This window comes from Mobula hypostoma, chromosome 13 (assembly GCF_963921235.1).
Source record: "Mobula hypostoma chromosome 13, sMobHyp1.1, whole genome shotgun sequence".
Taxonomy (NCBI): Eukaryota; Metazoa; Chordata; class Chondrichthyes; order Myliobatiformes; family Myliobatidae; genus Mobula; species Mobula hypostoma.
In genome coordinates, this window is record NC_086109.1 from 11731492 (window position 1) to 11758485 (window position 26994).

Sequence of the window (26994 nt, forward strand, 5' to 3'; positions counted from 1 at the left end):
CATGTGTTAACAGTGAAAGGTAAAATATTTAAGGGGAACATGAGGGGGAAATTCTTCACACAGAGGGTGGTGAGAGTGTGGTACGAGCTGCCAGTGGAAGTGGTTATGGACTGGGTGCAGGCTAATAGGACCAGGCAGATTAATGGCTTGGCATGAACCAGATGGGCTGAAGGGCCTGTTCCTATGCTGTAGTGTCCTATGATTCTATGACTATGAACTGCTCCCACAAACTAAGGGCTCAATTTCGAGGACTCTTCAGCTCGTTGTCTTGATATTTATTGCTTATTTATTATACTTTCTTTTTCTTTATATTTTTGTATTTGCATAGTTTGTTGTCTTTTGTACAGTGGTTGTTTGTCTGTCCTGTTGGATGCAGTCTTTCATTGATTCTATTGTGTATCTTGTATTTACTGCAATTGCCTGCACAAAAAAGGGAATCTCAGGATTGTACATGGTGACACATACGTACGTTGATAATAAATTTACTTTGTTCTTTGGATGCAGGCTTCAATATCTGAGTGATGAAAGATGGAAAGGAAAGCCACATACAATAAACATGTGTTTGTAAAATTTTAATATCATCATGGAAGTAAAGAATAGCACAATCATTTAAACATGAAAAGTGATCCCACAAATAATAAAAAAAACTGGAGACTAGTAAATCCTTTTTCAGCTGTGAAATTAGATTAAAAAATGTAAACTAGCCTGTCATTAGTACTATAGAAAATACATTAGGTAAATTATATTCTGATTTCTAAACAACTGAATGTAGATTTCATGTTTTAAATTCAGTAGCTATTACATTTGACATTTTAAAACATAATTCTATGGGTTATTGTCAAGTTCTAGATGAAAATGCACAAAAACAAATCGGATTTCAAAGTCTCATTTTGCAGAAATGCAGACTTCAGTGCTGCTTATGCATCAGGGAACACTTTTTGTTGCTCAAAAAGAGTTTAGAATACAATTTATTATTAACTTGGCATAAAATGCAATGCTGTCTTCTTCCCAGTTACCCATTCTAACACAGCTAATAGATTCAATGAAGCCTCAGATCCCCTACATGATAAATTATGAAGATTCAGTTCATTCCCTGCCTCTGATTGATTGTGTGTTTTACACTATACACTGTATGTTTCTTCTTTACACTCTTACACTGTAAGACACAATGTCATACAGATAAGCCATGCTGCTCAGCCAGGCAAAGGGTTTTGACTACATAGTCTAAGATTATAATACTTAAATTAAAAGAAAACTCATTCTACTTGATTTTTCGGTGATTAAAGTATCCTATTGTCTGGATGCCAATTGGCTTTCCACTTGAAGGCATCTTGCAACGGTGCTAATTGGTGATCATTATGTCGTATTACACAGGCGTCCTCATCAATTCCAATCTGAGTTATACGTTAACGGTTTATTAATGTTAATTCTTAAATAATCCATTTTACACATTGCAGATGTAAATCTCCACAGATGTGTGTGGGCAATGCATGATGTTGAACTGCGGACAAATTAATACTTCAAGTTTGATTTTTGGTGAAATTAGTTGGAGTTTGTTCCTTGAGGATAATAATCAGACTGCGTTCAATATAAAGACCATGTGAAGATTCAATTTCTGACTATACCATTCAATATAGAAGTTATGAAAGAATAACTGGCCTTTCAAATGTTTATGTTTCATATGAGTCTCACCCCAGCCCAGGCACAGCTTTTCTTTATTACTACATATTTTGTCCCTTATCTCTTATATTCTTAAGGAAACTGGTTATCAACCTTAACCACACCATTTTGCGATGCATTCTTCATTCTGCCCCCTCATTGGCCTGCTTAATCTAAAATGATTGATGAAAAATATTCTTTCACAGATGTCTTCCCTGCTCAAAACTCCCATTTATCTGTCTTTTCTGCAAATGGAGCAGTACTGGAACAAAGCTGATCAAAGATTTACTGGGAAATAAATATTTAATTATTTGAATTCAAGATTTCCGGGATGGAACTCATCCTGGTGTGGGAGGGCCATTTATATCCGTTATTTTGAGAGTGTTGCTTTAATTTTAAATTAAGGAACATTATCTTTGCTAAGTCAACACTCCACATAAAGGAAGTGTCGGAAAAATGAGAAACACCAAGGAAATTGGTGACCTTCTGAGCTCCTCCAACATTTTTTCTGCGTTAATCTGGATTTCCAGCATCGGCAGAATCTGTGTTTGTGATGATCAGTTGAGCTACTGTGTAGTGTCACTGAGAATCATTTCAGGCTGCCACCACTCATCGTCAAATGCTGTGATAGAGTGGTGCTAACACAATACATTCCCAAGCACATTATCATTGCTGACTGTAGTACAAATGATCTTTAGCAATATTCAGCTGTAAATTCTTAACTCTTGGTTCCTGCAGTTGGCAATGTGTGTTAATTGCTGCTTAGTTATTGGTTACAGCAAGATGGGGATGGCATCCAGTTGTAGGAACCAAGAGTCTAATTTCTACTCCTCTCTAAATGTGCTAATGAAGAATATGAGCAGCACTCATTCAGGGCTGGAATAGCAAGTTGTGTCAATGCTGCATTAACATTTCTTAGGTTTCCAGCAGGGTCCAGGTGTCAATTTTAACCGATATTTCGATGACAGACTCCCTGAGTTTGTCATTGAAGTGTCACTTAAAATCGACACCTGACCCAACTAGAAGCCCGAAAAGAGTTTGTGTGTAATATACGCCATGAAATCACGAGATCATTGTGTTAATACCAGTTCTTTCCAATGTAGTAACAACTTGTGTTAACTCCACTGATTACCAAATTTAGTAATTAATGGTATATTACCTCCTACTACCAAACTCTGTAAACAATAGCTATAATACCATTTATACCCAGCTGCAATATTTACTGATGGTAACACAATTCATTCCCAACTACAGTAAATAATAAACTTGAGAACGTCTGCAGGTGCTGGAAATCCAAATCAACACACACAAAATTCTGGAGGAACTCAGCAGGTCAAGCAGCATCTATGCAAATGAATGAACAGTTGACTTTTCAGGCCGAGACCCTTTTATCAACACTCATTCCCAGTTTTGAAAACCATTATTACTAACACCCCTTATACCTCACTACAGTAACTAATGCTCCAAACATTTCCCATTAACAACTTGAAATAGGAAAACAATAGTGTAAATGGCAATTAATTGTCAACTGCAGTAACTGACAATAGCATTATCTCTTACGAAATGCTGGAGGTCAGGCAGCATCTATGGAGAGGATGAAAGGTTTCAGACCAAAATGTCGGCTCTTCGTTCCTTTCCATAGATGCTGCCTGAGCTGTTGGATTCCTCCGGCATTTTGTGTCTGTTGCTCTGGATTTCCAGCATCTGCAGAATCGCTTGTGTTTATGGCATTATCAGTGCTGTACTTACTAATAGTGTTCACACCCCTGATTTCTAACATATTTTAACAACAATGTAACCACCAACCACAGTAACCAGCTGGTTTAACACCACTCAGCTCCAGTTGCTGCAACCACTACTAATTCCCAACTGAATGGTAACCAATGTTACTCTTCATCAACTATTGAAAACATTAATACTATCACGGACAATTACTCACTTCAGTCATAATTAGTCTCGACACTTTGCATCCCCAATTGCAGGAAACAATTGTGTAAGCATCCCTTATTGCCAGCTGTGACAACCAATAGTGAGAATGCCATTCATTCCAACTGCAGTAGCCAATGGTATCATCACCATTCTTTGACAACTCTATTTGCAAATTATGTTAATGCCTTTCAGTTGCATTGCCCAGTGCTAATAGCAACATGCCCTCGCATCTGCACCAAGAATTACGTGTCAATATCACCCATTTTGAACTGTGGTTACTAACTTGTCTCCAGTTACACTAGCCAATTTTTTTTATTGACTCATGGTAATTGCCGTGACCATTTGCGCTCATATCTCATTTCCAACTCAAAAGCAGAAGAGATTCTGCAGAGGCTGGAGATCCAGAACAACAGAGACACACAAAATGCTGGAGGAACTCAGCTGGTCAGGCAGCATCTAAGGAGAGGAATAAAGAAAGAATGGCTGATCCCCCTCTCCATAGATGCTGCCTGATCTTCTGAGTTCCTCTGGCATTTTGTGTATGTGTGTCATTCACAATTGCAGTACTTAAGTGTAGTTTTGAAAGAGGCTTTTACCAAGAGGCAATATTGACAAGTCTCATGGGACAGTTGTTCGGAACCCCTCTTGTTTATCAGCAGCTCAGCCTGGAGGCTGGCAGTGAAGCAAAAGGCTGGACAGTCCAGTTGGCTAACAGAGTGTGAGGAGGTGTTTCATGATGCTGCACCACAGTAAATCAAGTGTGACTACTGTATCTGAGCACTTTTAACACAGAACAAAACCTGAAGTGAAGAACGCCAGTCGTAGTATCTAACTCACATGAAGTGCAAGCATACGCACTACCTTCAGGCAATGAAGCACTGTTAGGTGTAAGATAAACTAAATCTTAAATAGTGAAGAATCAGGAAGAAATTATAGTTGTGCACCTTTTTGCATGCTATTCTGGGGTACTATGTATCAGAATGGCACAGCCATAGTACATGAGACACCAGAGAAAAACTTAGGGACTGACTGTTAGTTATTGTGTTTCATCCCTTCACTCCCCCACTTCTCATCTAATGGAGCTTTATCTTTCTGTCTGTCCCTGATTCAGAGAAAAGGCTTTGACTGTTTGTCTGAGACTAACTTTCTAGTTACTTAGGAAGTCAGTGTTGACTATTAGGTTATGTAGGTAGGTGAAAAAGTAGGTTATAGAGTCATAGAACGCTACAGCACGGAAACGGCCTTTCGGCCCATCTGCTCATTCAGTTACGAAAGGTCATTCAGCCTTACAGCCCATTCCGTGATTCGTGATTCAGTTGGATCATGGCTGATTTGTTTCTTGGATCCAGATCACCCAGCCTTATAAATAACTAACAATCTCTGTTCTGAGTTTTTCAATTGACATCCCCTCCCCCCCTCACCCCATAAGCATGCATACCTCAGCAGATTTTTGGGAGAGAGAATTCCATATTTCCACTCCATGTTCGGTGAAGAAATGATGTCTAATATTTCCCCTGAAAAACTGAGTTCTGACTTACTTCCCCTTAATCCTGAGCCCTTCATGAAATGAAGTAGATTCTCTCTGTCCACCCAACGTAAGTTCAAAGGGCAAATGCGTGCCTAGGATTCGTGGCATGGGTACACATTGGGAAAATCTGGCATTATGTTCTGTGACTTATCTGATATGCAGTGGCTGGATAGAACGCACAAAGTGATAAACGTATCCAAATGGAGCAAGTTATGATTTACAGGGACGCTGTTCTGCAGAAAACGGGTCAAACGTTAGGTGGAGAAGAATTTTTACTTTTTGAATGCAATTGTAGAATACTCTATCGGCTCTGAAGCTGGAGGCTCGATAACTGATGGCTTGTTCTCCTCCGGGCTGCTGGAAGGGTTCACATTATCGTATGTGGCGGAGTCTTCCTGAGGGTGGCCAGTAGGCTGAATTGCCACAGTGGCGTAGGTAACTCCTGCTTCCTTCTCTTTGGAGAGCTGCAGACAGAGAATGAGACAAAGTGTTAACTCTTCAGTGAAATTATATTGGCTTTAATTGCTCCCATAGTAAAAAAAAAAGGGGCTATGGTATAAAACTATGTAATTGCTATTTATACAGTCTGGTACTGTGGTGTAGCAGGTACTGCTGTGGTCTCCATATCAAGAGGGCAGATATATAACCTGGAGTATTGTATACAGTTCTGGTCGCCCATTATAGGAAGGATGTTGAGGCTGTGGGGAGGGTGCAGAAGAGATTCACCAGGATGCTACCTGGATTAAAAGGAATGTGCTACACCGAGAGGGTGGACAAACTTGGGTTGCCTTCTCTGGAGCGGCAAAGGCTGAGGCGTGATCTGATCGAGGTTTATAAGTTTATGAGAGGCAAAGGCAGAGTAGACAGTATCTTTTTCCCAGGGTTGAAATGCCTAATATCGGAGTGCATGCATTTCAGGTGAGAGCGGGTAAGTTTGAAGGATATGCGAGGGGCAAGTTCTTTTTTTTGCGAAGAGTGGTGGGTGTCTGAAATACGGTGCCTAGGGTGGTGGTAGAGGCAGATACATCAGGGAATTTAAAGAGACATTTAGAGAGGCACTTGAGTGTGAGGGACATGGATGGATATGGACATTGTGTAGGCAGAAGGGATTAATTTAGTTAGACATTTCATCACTAATTTAATTGGTTCAGCACAACACTGTGGGCCGAAGGGCCTGTTCCTGTGCTGTACTGTTCTATGTTCAATTAGCCGGGGAACAAAATGTTAAGGATATTCATATCTGGGATAAGTTCCTTGGAGAGGGTTAACCAATACACGGGAGTTTTAGAAGACCAAGAAAGAATCCTGTAGAATCATAGAAACAGCACAAAAACATTCCTTCACACCACTGAGTGTATGCAACCATTAAGCAGCCATCTTTACATTAATCCAGCCTAATTCATTTCATCTTCAACTTACTGAAGGTTCTGTCCACTCCTGTCAACTCACTGAAGATTCTGTCCACTCCACTCCACTCTTCAAGAAGGGAGAAAGACAGAAGAAAGGAAACTATAGGCCAGTTAGTTTGATCTCGGTGACTGGGAAGAAGTTGGAGTCAATTATTAAAGATGAGATTTTGGGTACTTGGAGGTACCTGATAAGATGGGCCATAGTCATTATGGTTTCCTTAAGGGGAAACTCTTGCCTGACAAATCTGTTGGAATTCTAAGAAGAAATAACAAGCAGGATAGACAAATGGAAATCTCTGGATGTTCTGTAGTTTGGATTTTCAGAAGGCCTTTGATAAGGTGCCACGTGTAAGGCTGCTTAACATGTTATGAGCCCATGGTATTACTGGAAAGATTCTAGCATGGATAAAACTGTGGCTGATTGGCAGGAGGCAAAGAGTGGAAATAAAGAGAGCCTTTTCTGGCTGGCTGCTGGTGACTATTGGTGTTCCACAGGGGTCTGTATTGGGACCGATTCCTCTTACGTGACATGTCAATGATTTGGATGATGGAATTGATGGCTTTGTTGCAGTTTGATGATGATATAAAGACAGGTGGAGGGACAGGTAGTTTTGAGGAAGTAGAGATGCTACAGAAGGACTTAGACAGATTAGGAGCATGGGCAAAGAAATAGCAGATGGTATACAGTGTCCGGAAGTGTATGGTCATGCACTTTGGTAGAAAAATTGAAAGGCTTGACTATTTTCTAAATGGGGAGAAAATACAAAAAACTAAGGTGCAAAGGGACTTGGTAGACCTTGTGCAGGATTCCCTAAAGATTAATTTGCAGGTTGAGTCTGTGGTGAAGAAGGCAAATGTAATGTTAGCATTCATTTCAAGAGGACTAGAATATAAAAGTAAGGATGTAATGTTGAGACTTTATAAAGCACTGGCGTGGTTTCACTTGGAGTATTATGAGCAGCTTTCTGCCTCTTATTTTAGAAACATGTGGTGAAACTAGACAGGGTTCAAAGGAGGTTCACGAAAATGACTCCAGGACTGAATAGCTTGACCTATGAAGAGTGTTTAATGGCTCTGGGCCTGTATTTGCTGGAATTCAGAAGAATGAGGGGTGACCTCATCGAAACCTATTGAATATTTCCTATGGGGGGAGAGTCTAAGAGCAGAGGACAGCCTCAGAATGGAGGTGTGTCCTTTTAGAACAGAGATGAGACATTTATTTAGCCAGGGAGTGGTGAATCCATGGAATTCTTTGCCACAGGTAACTGTGGAGGTCAAACCTATGTACACTTAGTGCAGATTCTTGATTCGTCACAGCATGAAGAGATATGGGGGAAGACAGGAGATTAGGGCTCAGAGGAAAGTTGGATCAGCCATGATGAAATGACAGGGCAGACTCAATGGGCCAAATGGCCTAATTCTGATCCTATATCTTAGGGTCTTATTGTCATATTATTTGACTCTACTAACATGTCCTGTACGTCTTTTGGATTTGGGGGAAGCTGAAGCACTTGAAGAAACTAGTTTCGTAAACGGAAGAACATGTAAACTCAACACAGATACTGTTTGAACCCGGTAGCTGAATGTGTGAGTTAGAGGCTCTATGATGTCTCGCATCGGCACAAATTGGTAATTGGTTTATCAGTGTCACATGTACTGAAGTACAGTGAAAATCTTGCTTTACCTATTGCCCATACAGATCAATTTATTTTGACTGTGCATTGATGTACTACAAGGTTAAAACATTATGACAATAAATTGCTACAGGAGAGTGGGTTTGAGAGGCATAAGTAGCGTCTGGGTAGCGTGACACTATTAGAGCTCAAGGTATCAGAGTGCAGAGTTCAAATTCATCACTATCTGTATGGAGTCTGTACATTCTCCTCGTGACTGTGTGGGTTTCCTCCAGGTGCTCCAGTTTCCTCCCACCTTCCAAAGATGTACCGGTTAGTAGGTCAATTGGTTATTGTAAATTGTCCAGTGATTAGACTAAGTTAAGTCGGTGGGTTTCTGGGTGGTGCGGCTCATTGGGCAAGAAGGGCCTGTTTTGTGCTGTATCTCTTAATAAAACAAATCCATCATGGAATGGTGGATCACACTCGATGGGCCAAATGGCTTCATTCTCTTCCTATATCTTATGGTGCTATGATCTTAAGTTTATGGAGTACACGGTTCAGGAGAAGGAGATGGGAAGCTGTTCTCTTGAGCTGAAGGGTACGGAACAATGGGGCACACTCTCAGAACAAGAAGCCAGGCACACAAATGTATCAAAATCTCCTGCAGTTTAGTGTAAACATTTCATTACACTCGTGAAGTGATGTGAGATGCTTTACTACTTTGACGGCAGTAATTGCAAAGCAATTGTTGGTTTGGGGCAGCACAGTAGCATGGAGGCTAGCGTAATGTTATCACAGTGCCAGCAAACTGGATTCATTCTCTGCCTGTAAGGAGTTTGTACATTCTCCAGTGACTGTGTGCGTTTCCTCTGGGTGCTCCAGTTTCCTCCCACATTCCAAAGACCTACAGGTTAGTAGGTTACTTGGTCACGTGGGTGTAATTGGGCATTGTGGGCTCGTCGGGCTAGAAGAGCCTGTTACTGTGCAGTATCTCCAGATAAAACATAGAATAGATAGGTCTGATGCGTACTGTATATATAAAACCTACATATCCACAGTAGCAATGTATTCTTTAAATGGGATATGTAATCTCTTTAATGTAACGTAATCCAATGTAATTGGATTTCTGAGCTTGGGCAAGGTTTAATTGATGTGGTTTATGGATTGGACTCTGTAGTTCATGTTATGATGTGTTTCTAGTTTCTGATCACTCTTTCTTTTGCTGCTACTTTGGGCAATTTTGATCAGGGCAGCCTGCAGATAACGAACTGAGCAGAACTGAATATGCCAGGACTCTTTCGATTTTGCGTTTTATATTCTGTTTCTCGCTCACTTTTTTTGCTGCCGTTTGCGCGATTGGATTTTATTTGCATATGTGGGAAGGAATTTAATGTTTTTCTTTGAACGGGTTCCATTATTTTCTTAGTTTCATAATTGCCTGTGGGGAAGATGAATTTTGGTGTTGTATACTGCGTATGTATTTTGATAATAAGTGTACTTTGAATCGTGAAATGGGTAACATACTCTTCAAATGATATGGCCGACTCCAAAACATCCTATTGTCAAGAGTGTGCAGCCTTACCGCAGAGTTTGACTTCGGAATAGAATTCTCGGCAGTTGACTCCTTCTCCTTATCTAAAAATACAAACATAGCCAGAATAAATAAGACTATCTGGAAACATGCTCAGTCAAATGCAAATTTTAACATTCACTGGACCTTCAGATGGGAAAAGGAGAACTGAGATACATGGTGCGTCAATTTTCAGGAAGAATCTGATCTATTCTTCCTCAGTTGACAACACTTCAGCCTTTGTGTAATGGTTTAAACCACTACTCACAATAAATCTTTACAGGGATGTCATGAGTGTTAAACAGGGACTTTGTTTTGGCTATTGTTAAGCAAGCTACGTCAGTCATGTGTGTGAACTTAAATCTCTTTATATATTCTGAAACGGTTGCACTGTTTAATTTCCATTCATTCACTGTGAACTAGATTGTATAATAATTTTCACATTTGAGTATTGTTGGTGATTGCCTTTTTCTATGCATATTGTCTTAGGTGTCTATTCATATTTCTTTTGGGTATATAAAAGGCAATTGTATCATTCCTTGTTGTTCCAAGGAAGGTCCATATGAGAATGGTTACTGGGTTGAAGGACTTTGGTTGCAAACAAAGGCTGAGGAAAGTGGGAATGTTTCTTTTTGGGGAAGGCTGAGAGGATAATTTGATAGAAGCATATAAAGTGCTGAGTTGGTGAACAAAGTGGATAATGGGAGACACAGGAGATTTGCAGATGCTGGCTTTCTTGAGTAATGCCCACAAAATATTGGGGGAACTTAGCAGGTCAGACAGTGTCTATGGAGGGGAATAAACAGTTGTCATTTTGGTCTGAGACATTTCATTGGGATTGGAAAGGAAGGGCAGAAAGCCAGAATGGCTTCTTCCTTTTCAGTCTCAATGAAGGTTCTCGACCTGAAATGTCAACTGTTTATTTCTTTCCATGAATGTTGCCCGGCCTGCTGAGTTCCTCAGGCATTTTGTGTGTTTGGATGGTGGGAGGCTGTTCCGGCTGGCAGAATAGTCAGGGACTAAAGGTATCAATATAAAATAAAGGAGAAGAAAAGTAAAACTCATGTTAGGAATTGCTTTTTTATGCAACATGTGGTTAGAATCTGGACTACACTGCCTGCGGATGTGGAGAAGGTAGGCTTCCTTGTGGCCTTCAAAACAGAATTGGATAAATGTGTGGTGAAGAAAGGTTTGGAGAGTGGGCTGGTATGGAACTAGTGAGTTACATTGGTTGAAAGCTGGCAAAGACATGATGGGCCAAATTGCTTCCTCCTGTATTGTAAACATTCTCTGATTCCATGATCTGGGCTGATGCTGCATGGTTAACCAGAGGAAATGTTTCAATATGGATGTATATTTAAGGCAGAGATTGATAGATTCTTGATTAGTCAGGGCATGAAGGGATGTGGGAAGAAGGCAGGAGATTTGGTCTGAGAAGGAAAATAATCAGCCATGATGAAATTGCTGAGCCGACTTGATAGGCCAGATGGTCTAATTCTCCTCTTATATCTTATGGTCTTATGATATCAAGGGAATGCCCTTCAGCTGGACGAAAATGATTACCAAGGCACCATTTAGAAGAGCAGAAGCTAATCCTGATGTCCCTTAACCAACATCACCAAACTGATGATCTAATCGTTATCTTTTTGCTATTTGCTGTACTTTTGCCTTGACTGCCATATTTTCTTTCAATATCATTGTGTCAGTATTTCAACCATTATTCATTCTTTATAAAGTAGTCAGGACAATTTGTGGTTGAAAATTGTGCAATATATGTATAAGTCTGACTGGTTGAGTTGTTCTCTGATCTTGGCAATTTATTTGCAAGCGTTCCATCACCATACACGGAGACATCATCCTCGTATGGTGACGAAACGTTTGAAAATGGATGCCAAGACCAGACCCAACCATCAACCACCTGAGCTACACATTTTTCGAGTTATTTCCAAGTATAAATATATTTCTCCATGGAAAAATTCCTTTCAAGGGCATCTGAACTGCAATACTGGTCTTATTTTGATGTTGCAGGCTGCTCATTTATTCTCTAATCTTGTAATTCTGCTTACATGTCTGCCTTCCTTTCTGAGATTCCATCATGATTTGTAAGTATCCACTGGATTTTTTAGTATTGGCTTGCAGTCTCTCTGGTTGGCTCCACTTAAACCCAACTCACGCAAGAACATTTTCATAAAGCAGGGAGGCAAACGCGAGGCAAAACTTTTATGAACTGTTACACTGCAGATTTACCATTTCCTGTCTGATGGTTATACCAGCTTTCTATTTCCCTACCATGCTGGAAAATGCTACTGATACATATGTTAAAAAGCCCTTTCCTGAGACTTTCGAATTCTTGTTAGAATTGATCCCACTCACCTGTCTCTTGCCCTTCAATTGCCTGCTTCCCTTTAAATTCCACTTTGCAGCCATCCATATGTTCATTCAGAGCTGTGAATAATTAAATGCAAAGGCAGACCCTCAAAGATTGAGCCCAGTCAATAATTATCATTCCAGTGAAAAGTGAACCAGTTGTGAACTACTTTAGACCAATCGTATTGATTGGGTAGGACTCAGTTGCTATTCAGCTTTTGCTTCACTTGAAGGAGATGACTCCATTTCCTTAAAATCAAATTTCACACAGAAACCACTGAATTTAAGACCCTCTTTATATTGTGGGATATTGAATATGTTGGAACTTTGGACTAATGTAATTTGTGCCTCATCTAATTAGCTACCCTTCTCTGCTCAAACCAAACAAAAATATAGAACACACACACACACACACACACAAAGCTGGAAGAACTCAGCAGGCCAGGCAGCATCTACGGAAATGAATAAACAGTCGATGTTTCGGGCCGAGACCTGCCATCAGGACTGAGAAGGAAGGCAGGAGCTGCCAGAATAAAAAGGTGGGAGGAGGAGAAGGACACTTGCTAGATGACGATAGGTAAAGGTAGGGTGGGGGAGCTCAAGGGCTGGAGAAAAAGGAATCTGATAGGTGAGGAGAGTGGGTAATAGGAGAAAGGGAAGATTCTCCTAACAGACCAAAAATGCAATATATGCATTACGGGCAATCAATAAGATTATTTAGCAGGTAATCAAATGGTGCCTGTTTTAACAAAAGAAGAATTTAATGTGTTCTAGCTCATTCATTCAGTGTGTTGATAATTGTTCAAGTAAGTATAATTGTTTTGTTTCTTTCTGCAGTCCCAAACAGGAGGATGGCCTTGAGTCTGATAGATTGCTGACAAGCAGTCCTTTTAATTAACAAATAAAAATCACCTTTGTGTTGCTAACGTGACTCCCAAACATTTTGTAAAGCATCAGCAAGAAACAATGCACGTTGCATTGTGTCACACACAAATTGTCGCCATGTCACTGGCAATCCTGTCACCATTATATTGTGCTGAATAGACAGTGCAACAGAACTCCTATTCTTCCAGAGAGATGAAGGAGGTTCCATCACTTTTGGCTAACTCTTTTATTGAGATCTATGCCAGAATAAAATAAAAAAAAGTGAGGTTATTGAAATTAAAATCTGAGGAGACTTGTTCCTGACAACACACATATAGTTCTTGAGTGTAAATGCATGTGCATCATAGCAAATCAAGATATAATAAGTTAAGTTTGTTTTATATCATGTGATTAGTGTTTCTTTGTAGCAAGGATTTACCTTAATGCAAAAACTTTGCTTTATTTTCTGAACTTACCTTTATTTTTCTGCTTTCTCACTTTTTTCATAACTAGTACCAGGAGTCCGAGAAACACCATAGTTAGTATTCCAAAGACTAGTCCAAGTATTATGAAAAGCCTTGGTTTTTATGAAAAAGAGAGTAAAAAAGAACAGTAAGATAAGGTCAGAATGTATCAATTGAATATGCACCATGAAATATGATGGTAATCATATATGCAATATAATTTACCTGATATAATGGCTGTCATTTTCTAACATCAGATTACAATCTAGGACACTGAAGTTAACTTCAGTGCAGCTGAATGTTGGGAGTGTGCTCAACTGGCAGCCAATAATTTTGCATGTGTTTAACCCTAGCAACCAATGTGGAATTACACCCTCTCACACGCCAAAAGCAATGTGGCATTGAGTCAGTGATCCATCTACAATGGTTTAATGATAGCTGGAGTTCTGATAAAGAGACATTGATTGCATTCCCGCTCACTTGCTGAAGCCCCAGGGACATAATCAATTTCTCTTTATCTATCATAAAGTAACATTGGTTCACTGGTAACAGTGGCATTCCCTAGAACCCCTTTGACACTCGATCCCACTCTTACCAGTTACCAATGTTACTCTGCTCAGCCACAGAAGGACCTATGACTTCCACGACTGAATATAAAAAGAAAAAAATGAACTCCCTTCCTCTTTCCACAACCTCATAAATGACTCCACTGCAGCTTTTGTAAAAATTTCCAGTCAAAGTAAATTTATTATCAATGTCACCAAATACTACCCTGAGATTCATTTTCAAGCAGGAACTCAAAGCAGAGTAAAGAAATACCATAGAATCAATGAAAAATTACAATGACAAACAGCGATTGTTATTTCACAATTGATTGATCCTCTGTACAATTTTTACAGCCTCAGCCGGCATACGCTTTTGATGAAACATGCTCATGTTTATTGCTATCATGGGCATAAATACACAGAGTACAAATGCCATGAAAATTAACTTTATAATGACAGATGGACCCTATCAGTGGTAATACCATTATTAAATCTAACAGTGATATCATAAAATCCACTTCAGACATTCTCTCTTCTCTCCCTTCCCGTTGAGCAAAATATATAAAAACCTGAAAGCAGGCTCAAGAACAACAACTATCATGCTATCTGGTGAAATGACGATTGAATGGTCCCCTTAAACAAAAAGATGAACTCTTAACTTCATAATCAATCTTGTTAGGACCTTGCACCTTATTGTCTGACTGCACTGCACTTTTGCTGTAATTGAAACACTTCTTGTCTTCATTTTAATATTGTTTTACCTTGGACTATACAATACACCATTGTAATGAAATGATCTGTGTGAACGGCATGCAAAACAATATTTTACATTGTACCCGTGTACACCTGATAATGATAAGACAATTTACTAAACCAATTGCTAATTTACAAATTAATGAATTGCACTTCCTAGTTTTATTCCCTTCTGTAGATTTATGACATATTATATTAGGATGCAAATTAAAGTAAAAGCAGAAGTGTGAATGTGGTTTTGTCGTAGAAAATGCAACTCTGCAGTAACACGTTCATGCTGGGGGAACTCATTTGATCAGGCTCCATCTATTGGGAAGAATAAACAGTTGATGTTTTGGGCCAAGAGTCTTCATCAGGTCATGATGAAGGGTCCCGGTCTGAAATGTCAACAGTTTATTCCCCAACATTTTATGCGTGTTGCTCCAGATTTCCGACATCTGAAGAATCTCTTATGCTTTGAATTCTGGAAACTAATGTTAAATGAGGTGTTGAAAATTTCTTCCAGTCTATGCTAAAGATTCGTGCAGACCCATCTGGGCACTGGTGAAAGATGGAAAGACACCCCAAATTTGGTAGTTTGATAGTTTCTTGGTAGGTTGATCTCCAAGTTTGCTGGTGATTAATGAAAATGATGCAGTTGGAGATTGTCACTAGATTATGCTTAATGTCAGTCTTCTGGAATATATTTTAGTTGTTAACTTATGTATAGTAATATTATTTTGTGTTGTGTGAGTTATGTATATATACTGTGTTATGTACCTGGGTCTGGAGGAATGTTGTTTCATTTGGCGTATGCATATACAGTATATGGTTGAATGACAATAAACTTGAACTTGATGGGGGGGAGGGTCAATTTCCACTCCTCAGCTGATAGTTCAGCAGAAATCTTGATGGAAATTGGGGAATTTCTGTGAATCTCTATAATAGTTAACTGTGCTGCACTGAACTGATGGTTCACTATGTCTGTGCAATGACGTGAACTAGCAGGTGAATAGCAAGACATCTGGCCCTGAGGACCACCACTAGCTCAGCACTAGGGCTAGCAGTGGTTCCATAACTTGTGGAGCCGGGGGGGGGGCGGGCACAAACTCTTCCCCTCTGCTTTACCCCTCTCAAAACTGGTGCATCTGGCAAGATTCTATTCTGTTTAGTGGGGAGTCATTGAGTTTCACAGGAAAGGTCCCTGGAATTACCTGTGTTTCCCGCCTGAAATTTTAATCCATTTACACATTGCCAATTTTTAGCATTTTATTAATGTTATAAATTAGTTTATTTGTTACATGTACATCGAAGTGTTAACACATACAGTGAAATGCGTCATTTTGCATCCAAGAACAATACAGTCCGGGGTTTGAGCTGGGCGCCTGAAAGTGTCATCATGCTTCCAACGCCAAAATAGCATTACCATAACTCACTAACTCCAACCCTAATCCATCCGTCTTTAGAATACAGGAGGAAACTGGAGCACCCGGAGGAAACACACAGTCATGAGGATAACATACAAAATCCAATGGGAATTGACTCCTGATTGGTGGTTGTTGGTGCTATAGAACGATTGCGCTAATTGGTACACTACTGCACCGCCCCTGATCGATCTATTACTTAAACTCGGCATAATTTTTTCAAATGGTTTTCAGAGCAACCTGGAATCAGTGCAAGGGACTGTGGCAGGGCGAGCTGTCTGAGGGGTAAAGGGTTGTTTTGTTGGCCTGCACTCGTTTCCATGGCTGGGTCAGCACTCGCAGAAGGCTCTTTCAGGAAGGCGGGCAGCAGGAGTGAAGGGAATGGGTGGGACGCTGGGAAGCTTGTGGCTACATAAGAATAACCAGGCTGCCGACATCTCACAAGAGATGGGAGCCGGGCTCGGAACAATGCAGCCCTGCTGAGCAGCTGCTGGTGTTATAATGCCCTTTCCCACTATGTGTACGGTCCGCACCAAGGAAGCCATCTCCTTGATGGTAAAGAAAACTGAAAAAAAAAATTGAGCCCACATAAAATTGGAGCACCAGCCTCCCCACTATCAAGGACATCTTCCATCATTATGTACTTCCACCATCTGGGACAGGCCCTGTCGTCAGTACGACCAATAGGGAGAAGATATAGGAGCCTGGAGACCCATAGTTAACATTTTAGAAGAGAGTTTCTTCCTCTCTGCCATCAGATTTCTGAACTGTCCTTGAACCCCTGAACACAACTCATTATTCTGTATTTTCTCTAAATTATTTATTTGCTTTGTTTTTGTACATTTATAGATCTGTATGTCCTTGCACTGCACAGCTGCCACAAAGCAACAGAACTCACGTCATACGTCGGTGATAATAAATCTCAGTTATAACAGCATGGTTGTAACATCAACATTCCCACCTGAACCCTATAATCTTTCACTCCCTTACCTATCAAATACTTCTTTCCAAAATTCAGGGGTTTCAATTGAGCTACCCGTTGAGGAAGGAAGTTCCAAAGACTCGTAAACTTCTGAGAGAAATAGCTTCATATTAACTCTGCCTTGAATGGACGATCCCTTAATTTTAAACAGTGGTTCCTAATTCTAGATTCTCTCACAAGAGGGAGTAGTATCTTTATGTCCAGGCTCTCAACATCCACCGTCTTGCATGCTTTCATCTAGTTTCCTCTCAAACTTCTCCATTCCAGTGGATACAAACTATCTGCCCAAACTTCCCTTAAAGGACTATTAATCTATAAAGTTGGATATGTAGTAGGATGAGAGTTTTAGCAGATTGGTTAGGCGGTGTGGGGTGCATTTTCCCGGGAACAAAGAAGCCTGAGAGGTGAGGCGTATAAAATTCTGAGAGGCACAGGTAGGTAGATAGAAAATAATCTGTCTCCCATGATAAGGGTGTCTAAAATCAAAGGGAAAAGGTGAGAGGGCAGAGGTTTAAAGGGGATAATGGAGTAGTAAAAATAACGACTTTTATGAAGTATCTAGACAAGTAATTGACTGAGCATGACATAAAGGGATATGAAATTATTGAATGGAATTAGTACAGATAAACAAGATGGCCAGTATAGAACTGGAGGACCAAATGGCCTGTTCTTTGCTGTACATTTCACTGATTCTATGAGTCTACAGCACAGTGTTAAAGTCTTAGGCACGTATATATCGTTAGGGCGCTGAAGATTTTTACACAGTACTGTGGTAATTTTATTTATTGCACTGTACAGCTGCTGCATAAAACAAATTCATGACATACGTGAGTGATGGTAAATTTAATTCTGATATGGGTCTCTATTGTGGACTGATAGTGGGAAGGGGGCAGGGAGAGAGGAATCGTGGTTGGGAAAAGGGGATGGGAGAGGGGAGGGAGTGGGAAGAGCTGGAGAGACATTCTGTAATGATCAATAAACTAATTGTTTGGAGTCAAATGACCTTCCCCGGTGGCCTGGGTATGTCTCTACCTTCAACTTCCCCCCCCAAACCCCACCGCCCCGGCACTCCTACTCTGCCACCTGTTCCACACCCCTTCCACAGCACTCCACCCTCACCATTCCCAACATCCTCTGCTCCCACCAGGTTTACAAACTCGATTCCTGCTTCACGTTGACAAATACAGAGCTGTGCTAAAGTCTTCGGCAGCCTAGCTATATATACCTGTATGTGTCAAAGTCTTTTACACAGATTCATTAATGTCTCAGTAATATCCCATTTTATTACTTTGTTGTATTTGGGTCGGTCCACAACAGGAAAATGGACACTCACCTGAGTCTTTGTTTGTCTGAAGGAAGTAACTTTTGAACTGTTAAAACATATAAAAGCATTATTTTGTTATTCATGCATTTCTTGATTCATTCTCAACTGTTGTGATGCAACACAGACAAATAAAAAGCTCGTTGTGGTAGATTAACAAGGGAAATTATCACAAGAAAACAGAGAAAAAGATGTATAATTTGTGTTTTTCAGGTTTTTCTCTGTTTGTTCTTTCTCCAACACCCTTTTACTAATTCACCAACTGCACAGCTCCATAGGAAGAACATCACTCTAGCAACACTGTCGTCACACTCTCAGCGATTTCCCTTAGTCCTATCTATTGTTGGCACCCTCCCTGAAACATAAAAAATAAAAGCTAACTGTTTTCTCACTCTCTCTGATGTGATAAACGAACGTGAATGATAACTCTGCATCTCTTTCCAAATATGCTCCCTACCCTACTGACCACCATTTTCAATTGATTTCTTCTTGATCCATTACAAGGAAAAGAGCAGATGGAGAAGGAGAGAACAAAGCGATATATAAAACTTGATCTACCTTTCATAATCTTACACAACTTTATTTCTTACTCTCCAACTGCCTTCATAATCTGTCAACCAGGTGGTTTAATAAACAACGTATCACCATGGCAATTCTGCTCTCACTCTCTCAGAGATACCCCAACCCCATCCTTTTGCACTTAAAACTAATCTTTTTATTCAGTTTTCCAGTTTGATGAATGACCTTCAAACTGAAATAATGTTTCTGCAGATGGTACCTGACCTGCTGAGTGTTCTCAGCATTTTCTGATTTTATTTAGGATTTCCAGCATCTGCAGTTTTTAAAATATTTTCATTGTCTATTAAAATGCCTCTGTGATATCAGTTTTCTTCTGTACGATTAGATCTACATTCTTTCAGGCAAATGGAGGTGACTCCAGCATACTCCCACCTTGTCAATGGTGAAATGGCATTGGGGAGACAGTGGGTGAGATACACAACCTCTGTCCTGATCTTGGGTCCAAAGTGTTAATGCTTATTTCATTTATGTCGAGATACAGCACACTACATGCCCAATGAGGCTACGCTGCCCAATAATACCCATGTGACTAATTAACCTACTAACCCATATATCTTTGGAATGTGTGGAAAAACTAAAGCACCTGGAGGAAACTCACACGGTCAGGGAAGAACCTACAAGCTCATTACAGGCAGTGATGGAATGGAACCTGGGTCCCTGGCACTACAATAGAGTTATGCCAACTGCTATGCCAACATGTCGCCTACTAACATAACTAATTCGGCTCAGTTTCTCACGTACAGAAATGTAAAGGTGAATGTCAGACATGTTAACAAACATAAATTTGACCAAACAAATCATTCTGTTACACACAAAATGCTGGAGGAACTCAGCATGTCAGGCAGCATCTATGGAAAGGAATAAACTTTCAATGCTTCAGGCCAAGACCTGATAAAGAGTCTGGTACAAAACATTGACTGTTCATTCATTTCCATAGATGCTAACTAACCTGCTGAGTTCTCCCAGAATATTGTATGTGTTACTCTGGATTTCCTGCATCTGCGGAACCCCTTGTGTTTTAAATCATTCTGACAGATTAATAAAGGCAGTTAGAGAGAGAAAACAGAGAAAGGACCATATAAAAGAACAAACACAAAATAATTCAGCAGGTCAGGCAGCATCTATGGAGAAGAATGATGTTTTGGGCTGAGACCAAAACATCGGCTGTTCGTTCCTCTACATAGATGCTGCCTGACCTGCTGAGTTTCTCCAGTATTTTGTGTTTGTTCCTTTGGATTTCTATCATCTGCAGAATATCTTAAATTTATGCAAAGGACACACAAGTCTGGGACTTGCAGGTCAGAATAATATCTTACCTTCACGAATTTTCAGTTCTACAGCACTTGAAGGATCCAGAAGATGAGGTTTATCTATTCCACACCAATACCAACCCTCATCACTTTTTCTTAATCTTTCTATTCGTATTGTAAGTTCTCCTTTTTTGTTGTTAGCTGCAATTGTTATTCTGCCGTCTCCACTTTTCATCTCAGGGCCTTGCGTTTGTACTAAAACAGTACAGGTCCTGCGGTAGTATCCCTTGCACCAGTACTTCTGATAGCTTCTGAAAAATGGGTTAAACTTGCAGTCGATTTCAACCTCATTTCCCACCGTTCCGGTTTTCGCACTTGGTCCAGTTATGTCAGCGTATGTCACTGTAAGTGTGAAATTATAACATGTTGTAAAGTACAAGAGATAGATGCTTATACTGCTGTGCACAAAATAGCTTATGTAAAGAAGTAAGGGATAGCATGGAAAGGGTGGCTGAAGGGCCTATTTATGAGCTTTATGAGTCTTTGACTCCATTTAATTGAAACCCTCATGTAATTGCCATATACACGCAGTGGCCACTTTATTAGGTACCTCTGTACCTTATAAAGTGATTACTGAGTGTATGTCAATAAGGCCATAAGATATACAGTCAGACAGACAGACATACTTTATTCATCCCGAGGGAAATTAAGTTTCATTACAGTTGCACCAACCAAGAATAGAGTATAAATATAGCAATATAAGACCACAAATAATTAAATAATAATATGCAAATTATGCCAGATGGAAATAAGTCCAGGACCAGCATATTGGCTCAGGGTGTCTGACCCTCCAAAGGAGGACCTGTAAAGTTTGATGGCCACAGGCAGGAATGACTTCCTATGATGCTCAGTGTTGCATCTCGGTGGAATGAGTCTCTGGCTGAATGTACTCCTGGGCCCAACCAGTACATTATGTAGTGGATGGGAGACATTGTCCAAGATGGCATGCAACTTGGACAGCATCCTCTTTTCAGACACCACCGTCAGAAATTCCAGTTCCATCCCCACAACATCACTGGCCTTACGAATAAGTTTGTTGATTCTGTTGGTGTCTGCTACCCTCAGCCTGCTGCCCCAGCACACAACAGCAAACATGATAGCACTGGCCACCACAGACTCGTAGAACATCCTCAGCATCATCCGACAGATGTTAAAGGACCTCAGTCTCCTCAGGAAATAGAGACGGCTCTGACCCTTCTTGTAGACAGCCTCAGTGTTCTTTGACCAGTCCAGTTTTTGTCAATTCGTATCCCCAGGTACTTGTAATCCTCCATCATGTCCACACTGACCCCCTGGATGGAAACAAGAGGTCAGTGTGGACTCATTCAGCTTTTAGACATGATGATATGGAGGAGAATTGGGCCAATTAGTCTATTGAGTCTGCTCCTCCATTCCATCATGGCTGATTTATTATCCCTCTCCGTGCCATGTCATTGACTGCTCTACTCATTTTCTTCCTCTGCTCTTCTCTTTCATTTTCCTTGCCCTTCACACTTATCCTCTCTGTGCCAGGCAATCATCTGGTCTAACTATTTTACTTTTAGTTGATTACATCTCTCCATGCACAGATCTACAAGTTGCTGAATTTGTTCATCTGAAGTCTAACAGACATCCATTAGTCTTGCGAGACCATGGATCTGCGCCTGGAAAGTCTTCACTCTCCAGGGCACAGGCCTGGGCAAGGTTGTATGGAAGACCAGCAGTTTCCCATGCTGCAAGTCTCTCCTCTTCATGACACCAATGTTGTTCAAGGGAAGGGCATTAGGACCCATACAGCTTGGCACCAGTGTCGTCTAACAGACAAAGAATTACAAAACGACATTAGTTTTAAGACCACAGTCTGGGCCTGGAATGTTGGATGAGCGATCAGCTGGGGAATTCACAGTGATCAGGGCCCGGAGGTTGTACGTGGGGAAAATTCCAATCTGTATCTAAAATCCTGCCCTTGGACTTGGAGTTGAAGAATGAGGGCCATTATGATATGATACTCTGGTAAAGAGCTGATTCAGGTTTAGATTTATTTGTCACATGTACAATGAAATGTGATGTTTGCTTTAACAATCAATTTAGTCTTAAGGATGTGCTGGGGATTGCCACAGGCAAGTGTCGCCAGAGATTAAATACTGTCTAGCTTTGCTGGGCCATTTCCAATAATAGTTAAGATTTAACCATGTTTTTATGGGTCTGGAGTCACAAATAAGCCAAACGTGATAAATGTGGCAGGTTTCCTTATCAGAGGACAATTAGTAAAAAGTGTTGATTTTTATTAATATCCTGCAACTTCATGGACACTGATGCCACTTTATCAAAAATAATCAAGTTTATATTATTATCCACTGTGAGTTTTGAACTATCCAGAGAAATAAACCGCCTACTCATACCCAAGTAAACATCAGCTGGCTGCTACCCTTGTAGACATTGAAACAACAGACAATAGATGGCTGCTGTGACTGATCAACATAGGCCAGAGTAAACTACAGGATACCCAGGTCTGAAGGTTACAAGAAGTTGGATGTGAAAGATATGAGTCAGACTGAAACCCACTACATTTACATTATTATACACATCATGGAAGTCTGTGGGGTGATTTTGGTTTAATTTTGTTTTGATGATCTGCCTTGTTCTCCAAGTCTTTCCAGTCACTCCGCAATCATAACCATTAAAATGTTTATTGATGGTAAAACGGTCATTCAGCTTTTAGACGTGGTAATATTGACCTATTCTTTATTTAAGCTCTGTTGTGCCACGGCCTGTCTCCTCTGAAATCCTTTTCTGGTCATTTGTTATTTGACTCCACCAACACACTTTCCATCAGGTTCCCGAGTCCAAGGACATCTGCGGATCTGCTGCCTGTGTTCAAAGTCACTGGAAGTTCCATTCACCCAACCATTACTCAAGGCCCCATTAACAAGGTCTCAATTTTACCTGAAGAGCATACTGACTGGTTGTGTCACAAACTGGTATGGAGGCTCCAACACATAGGACTGAAAGAGGCTGCAGTGTTCTTGTCTCAGCCAGCTTCACCATGAGCACAAGCCTCCCCACCATTAAGGGCGGCTTCAGAAGGTAGTTCCTCAAGAAGGTGGCATCCATCATTAACGACCCTTACCATTCAGAACTTGCCTTCTTTTAATTACTAAAAAATCCGAGAACCTGAAGACACAGAGCTTCTTCCACTCTGCCATCAGATTTCTGAATGGTCCACGGACCCAACCACACTATTCCGCTTTTGCACTATCTATCTATTCATAACTATCTTTCTATCCATATATATCTATGTATGTATTTATCTGTTTATTTGTTAACATTATTTTTTATTGTAAATTATAGTATTTTTATGTATTGCACTGTACTGCTGCCACAAAACAGCAAATTTTACAACATATTAGTGATAATTAACCGGATTCTGATTTTGATTCCTTGTTTACAAATCATGGTCTCACTGTAACACCACCAGCTCTCCCTCTCCTCCATCCTCACTTTCTCCATTCAGTTTCTTTGATATCGCTGCACGCATTCATTTCTGGCCTTAAATTGATCGCAAATCGATCGATCATTTCTCCCATCAGAAGTCATGACTTCAGCTGCCGAGGCCCTTGGCCCCTGAGTTCCGACTCTAAGCCACTCCTTCTTCTCTTCCTCTTTTTTTCCATATGTTTCTCTTCAAACTGCCTCTAACTAATCTTTTGATCACTGTCTTATGTGCTTGGCATCCAAAATTAGTTGTTAAAAATCCTGTGAAGCAGCTTGTGGTACATTGCTTTGTTGAATGTGCCATTTCAGTGGAAGGTCTTGCCCTGACAAGTGCCTCGGTCAGATTTTCAATACAAAAAAATTTGATCCCACTCGCAGTTAAGTAACTCAAAGTGCTCCAGGAAGCAGGTGACCATAAAATGTATGTGTGATCACTACTGCTTTGGGAGGCTGTGCTTTTTTAATGCCTCGATGGCAGGAGAATGGGGAATTTACTAGCCATGATCAAATGGTGGACAAAAATTGATGAACCGAATAGTCTAATTCTGCTCCTGCATCCTATAGACTTAATGCATCACATAGCTTCAAGAGGTGGAGCTTCCCCTTAGTTTCATAATAGGTGACCAGAAAAAATTGGCATCCATTTTCATAAGGCTGGCTAGACTCTTTGGAAAATCCCTCCCCTTTTAGCCAACGGAATTAATGCTGAATATAAAGAGAACAGAAACATTATCTTATCTGCAATGTTTTCAATAGGCTGTATAAAATTCTACATCAGTAATCATTACATCCACACACACAGACACACACACAGTGCTGGAGGAACTCAACAGGTCAGGGAGAATCTATGGACCGGAAGTGTCTCGGCCCAAAACATTGCTTATTCCCCAATACTTTGTATATGTTGCTCTAGATTTCAAGCATCTGCAGTACCACCTGTGCTTTGAATTCTGGAGTCTGTTTTGAAGCTAATGTCAAATGATGTGTTGAAGATTTCTTCCAGTCCACACTGAAGGTTTACACAGAAATGTCTGTGTACTGGTCAATGGTGGAAAACCACCTCAATTTTGACAGGTTGACAGGATCTGATGAAGGGTCCCTGCTTGAAACATTGACTGCTTATTCCAGTCCGTAGATACTTCCTGACCTGCTGAGTTACTCCAGCTTTTGTGTGTTACTCCGGATTTACGAAGTCTGCAGAATCTTTTGTATTTGTTATTTATGCTGAATTCCATTCAACCAGGCCAGCCTATTAAGAGCATTTAGCAAAGTCTGATAACGACACTTTGAGTTAAAACCGATCAATTCAGGAGATTGGAGATTCTTAGATTCTAACAAGTTAATTTCAGTCCACCACCCAGTCCTACCACCAACTACTTAAAGGCTCTTAGCACATTTTTAAAAATCACCAAACATAATGATTCAGTCTATCTTCTAAATACATAACATTCAGAATAATTTATTGGCAGATGATAATATTAACAGAAGACTGTATATGTAATACTTTCCATGGTCTGACATTGTCTCAAGGTGTTTCTTTTTGATGAGCAAATGCCATTTTAATGTAAGAACCCTAGCAGCTATGTGTGCACAGCAAGATCTCAGAAATTGTTATGTGCTTGTAACCAGGTTATTTTCTATGCTGTTCTCTAAGGAATAAAATGGGTTGTGGAAGGAATGACTTCTATGCTCTTAATAGTAATAGTATCATAGGTCTTTGGTTTAACATTTCTTCTGAGTGATGCTGTCTCTGGCTGCACTACACTCCTTGAAGGAAAGCACTGATACTGCCAAAAGGTGCTTGCAATAACTTGATATTTTACAGAAACTGAAATTCTTTCACAAAACAATGAATAAAAGCAATCTGTGTTCAGGAAGGAACCTCAGTATAAGAGCACTACCATGGATTTCAAAGTGCTGGTCCTATTGCATATCTGTGCACTTGTAATGCTACAGTGACACTGTAATTTCCATCGGGACCAAAAAAGTATCTGTCTATCTATTGTTTAAGAACCACCCAAGTAAAATAGGTGTAACCCAAGGGTGCCCAGCTAGGTGTCTACAGGCCCCTCAGTTAATGGCACAAAAAGTTTGGTAACCCTGGCATAACTGAAACTTGAGTGGAACCAGGCTCTGCTGCTAATAATACTGAGCATTGTCCAAAGACATAAACTTTAGACAAACTTGGCCTATTACAAATAAAGAAGTGATTTCTCTTCATTTGAATCAGCTGAGCAGAATTATTTATAAAGAGGCTGAGTCTTTTAACTAATTGGTTGCCAACTCGTTTTACAGATGCCAGGAACTGAAATTCCCTTGTCAGCTCAAGGGCATATAAAATTGCTTCATATAAGCCACAGCTTAATGGCTCATCATTACAAATCAGCAAAGCTGGATGTCAGACATTGCCTCTGTGTTATACAGAATTAAGCAATGTTATACTGTGTTAACTAGCAGTTAAAATCTCACTTCCCAGAAAAGAGTAACAAATGGTAACAAAAATCTTTATAATTCAGTTCTGTTATTTGAGGACATTATAGGAACTGAAAGCTTTAGATTGGTGTTTAGATATATATTTTTTTTATCACTTATGACTCTCCACAACATTGCACATAAATTGATTTTAAAAGATCATTTTGCATTCTCAATTTTGCTCTTGACAGGAGTATTGTTATCATTTTATCTGGTTTAACATATCAGCGACTTAAATGAGGTACATTGCTGTAAATTTTACCAAATGAAGCACAATGCCCTTTTAGTCCAAGATTCTGTATGCAGTGCTTTATCTGATGAAAGAATTCAACTTGGCCATGTTTAAATTCTGGTCGCCTGGCAATTATACCAAGTGTTTTGTTCCTCTATTGTCACTGCTGGAAAGTGGCACAGATTAACATTTCTCTGAGAGTTAAGAGAGAATTCTGTTTTGAGAGGCATCAAAAATACTGTTGCCAGAATTCCTCACAGATCTCAGTTCTGGTCAGACAGATGCAAACCTACATTACTTCTTTAACTCAATATTTCACAATACAATACTACAGTTACCATACTTCGAAAAATCTAAATAAGATCAATGTTTTCTTACCTGAGAGGAAAGTGACCAATAGTAGAAGAGTCACACCCATTTTTAATTACTGTTGTTAATTCCAGATTGCGAACAGCCTTTTTGTTTGCCCAGTCCTACTTCGGCTCTGCTGTGTCCAAACTTTCACTTCCCCTCCACA

The 26994-nt window shown here is 40.1% G+C and overlaps 1 protein-coding gene across 2 annotated transcripts; it reads right to left on the reverse strand.

The window, feature by feature from the left end:
* Positions 1–565: 565 nt before the first annotated feature.
* Positions 566–26994, reverse strand: LOC134355904 (CMRF35-like molecule 1). 2 transcript variants are annotated; one of them, XM_063066436.1, is made up of 7 exons: positions 26856–26994; positions 20306–20641; positions 18423–18459; positions 13419–13519; positions 12085–12156; positions 9724–9776; positions 566–5580 (listed from the first exon to the last, which is right to left on the reverse strand). In XM_063066436.1, exons 1-7 carry the CDS (start codon positions 26893–26895, stop codon positions 5389–5391), a joined length of 831 nt encoding a protein of 276 aa, XP_062922506.1. In that variant the 5' UTR covers positions 26896–26994; the 3' UTR covers positions 566–5388. The 2 variants fall into 2 exon arrangements, with proteins under 2 accessions (XP_062922506.1, XP_062922507.1); XM_063066437.1 differs by lacking the exon at positions 12085–12156.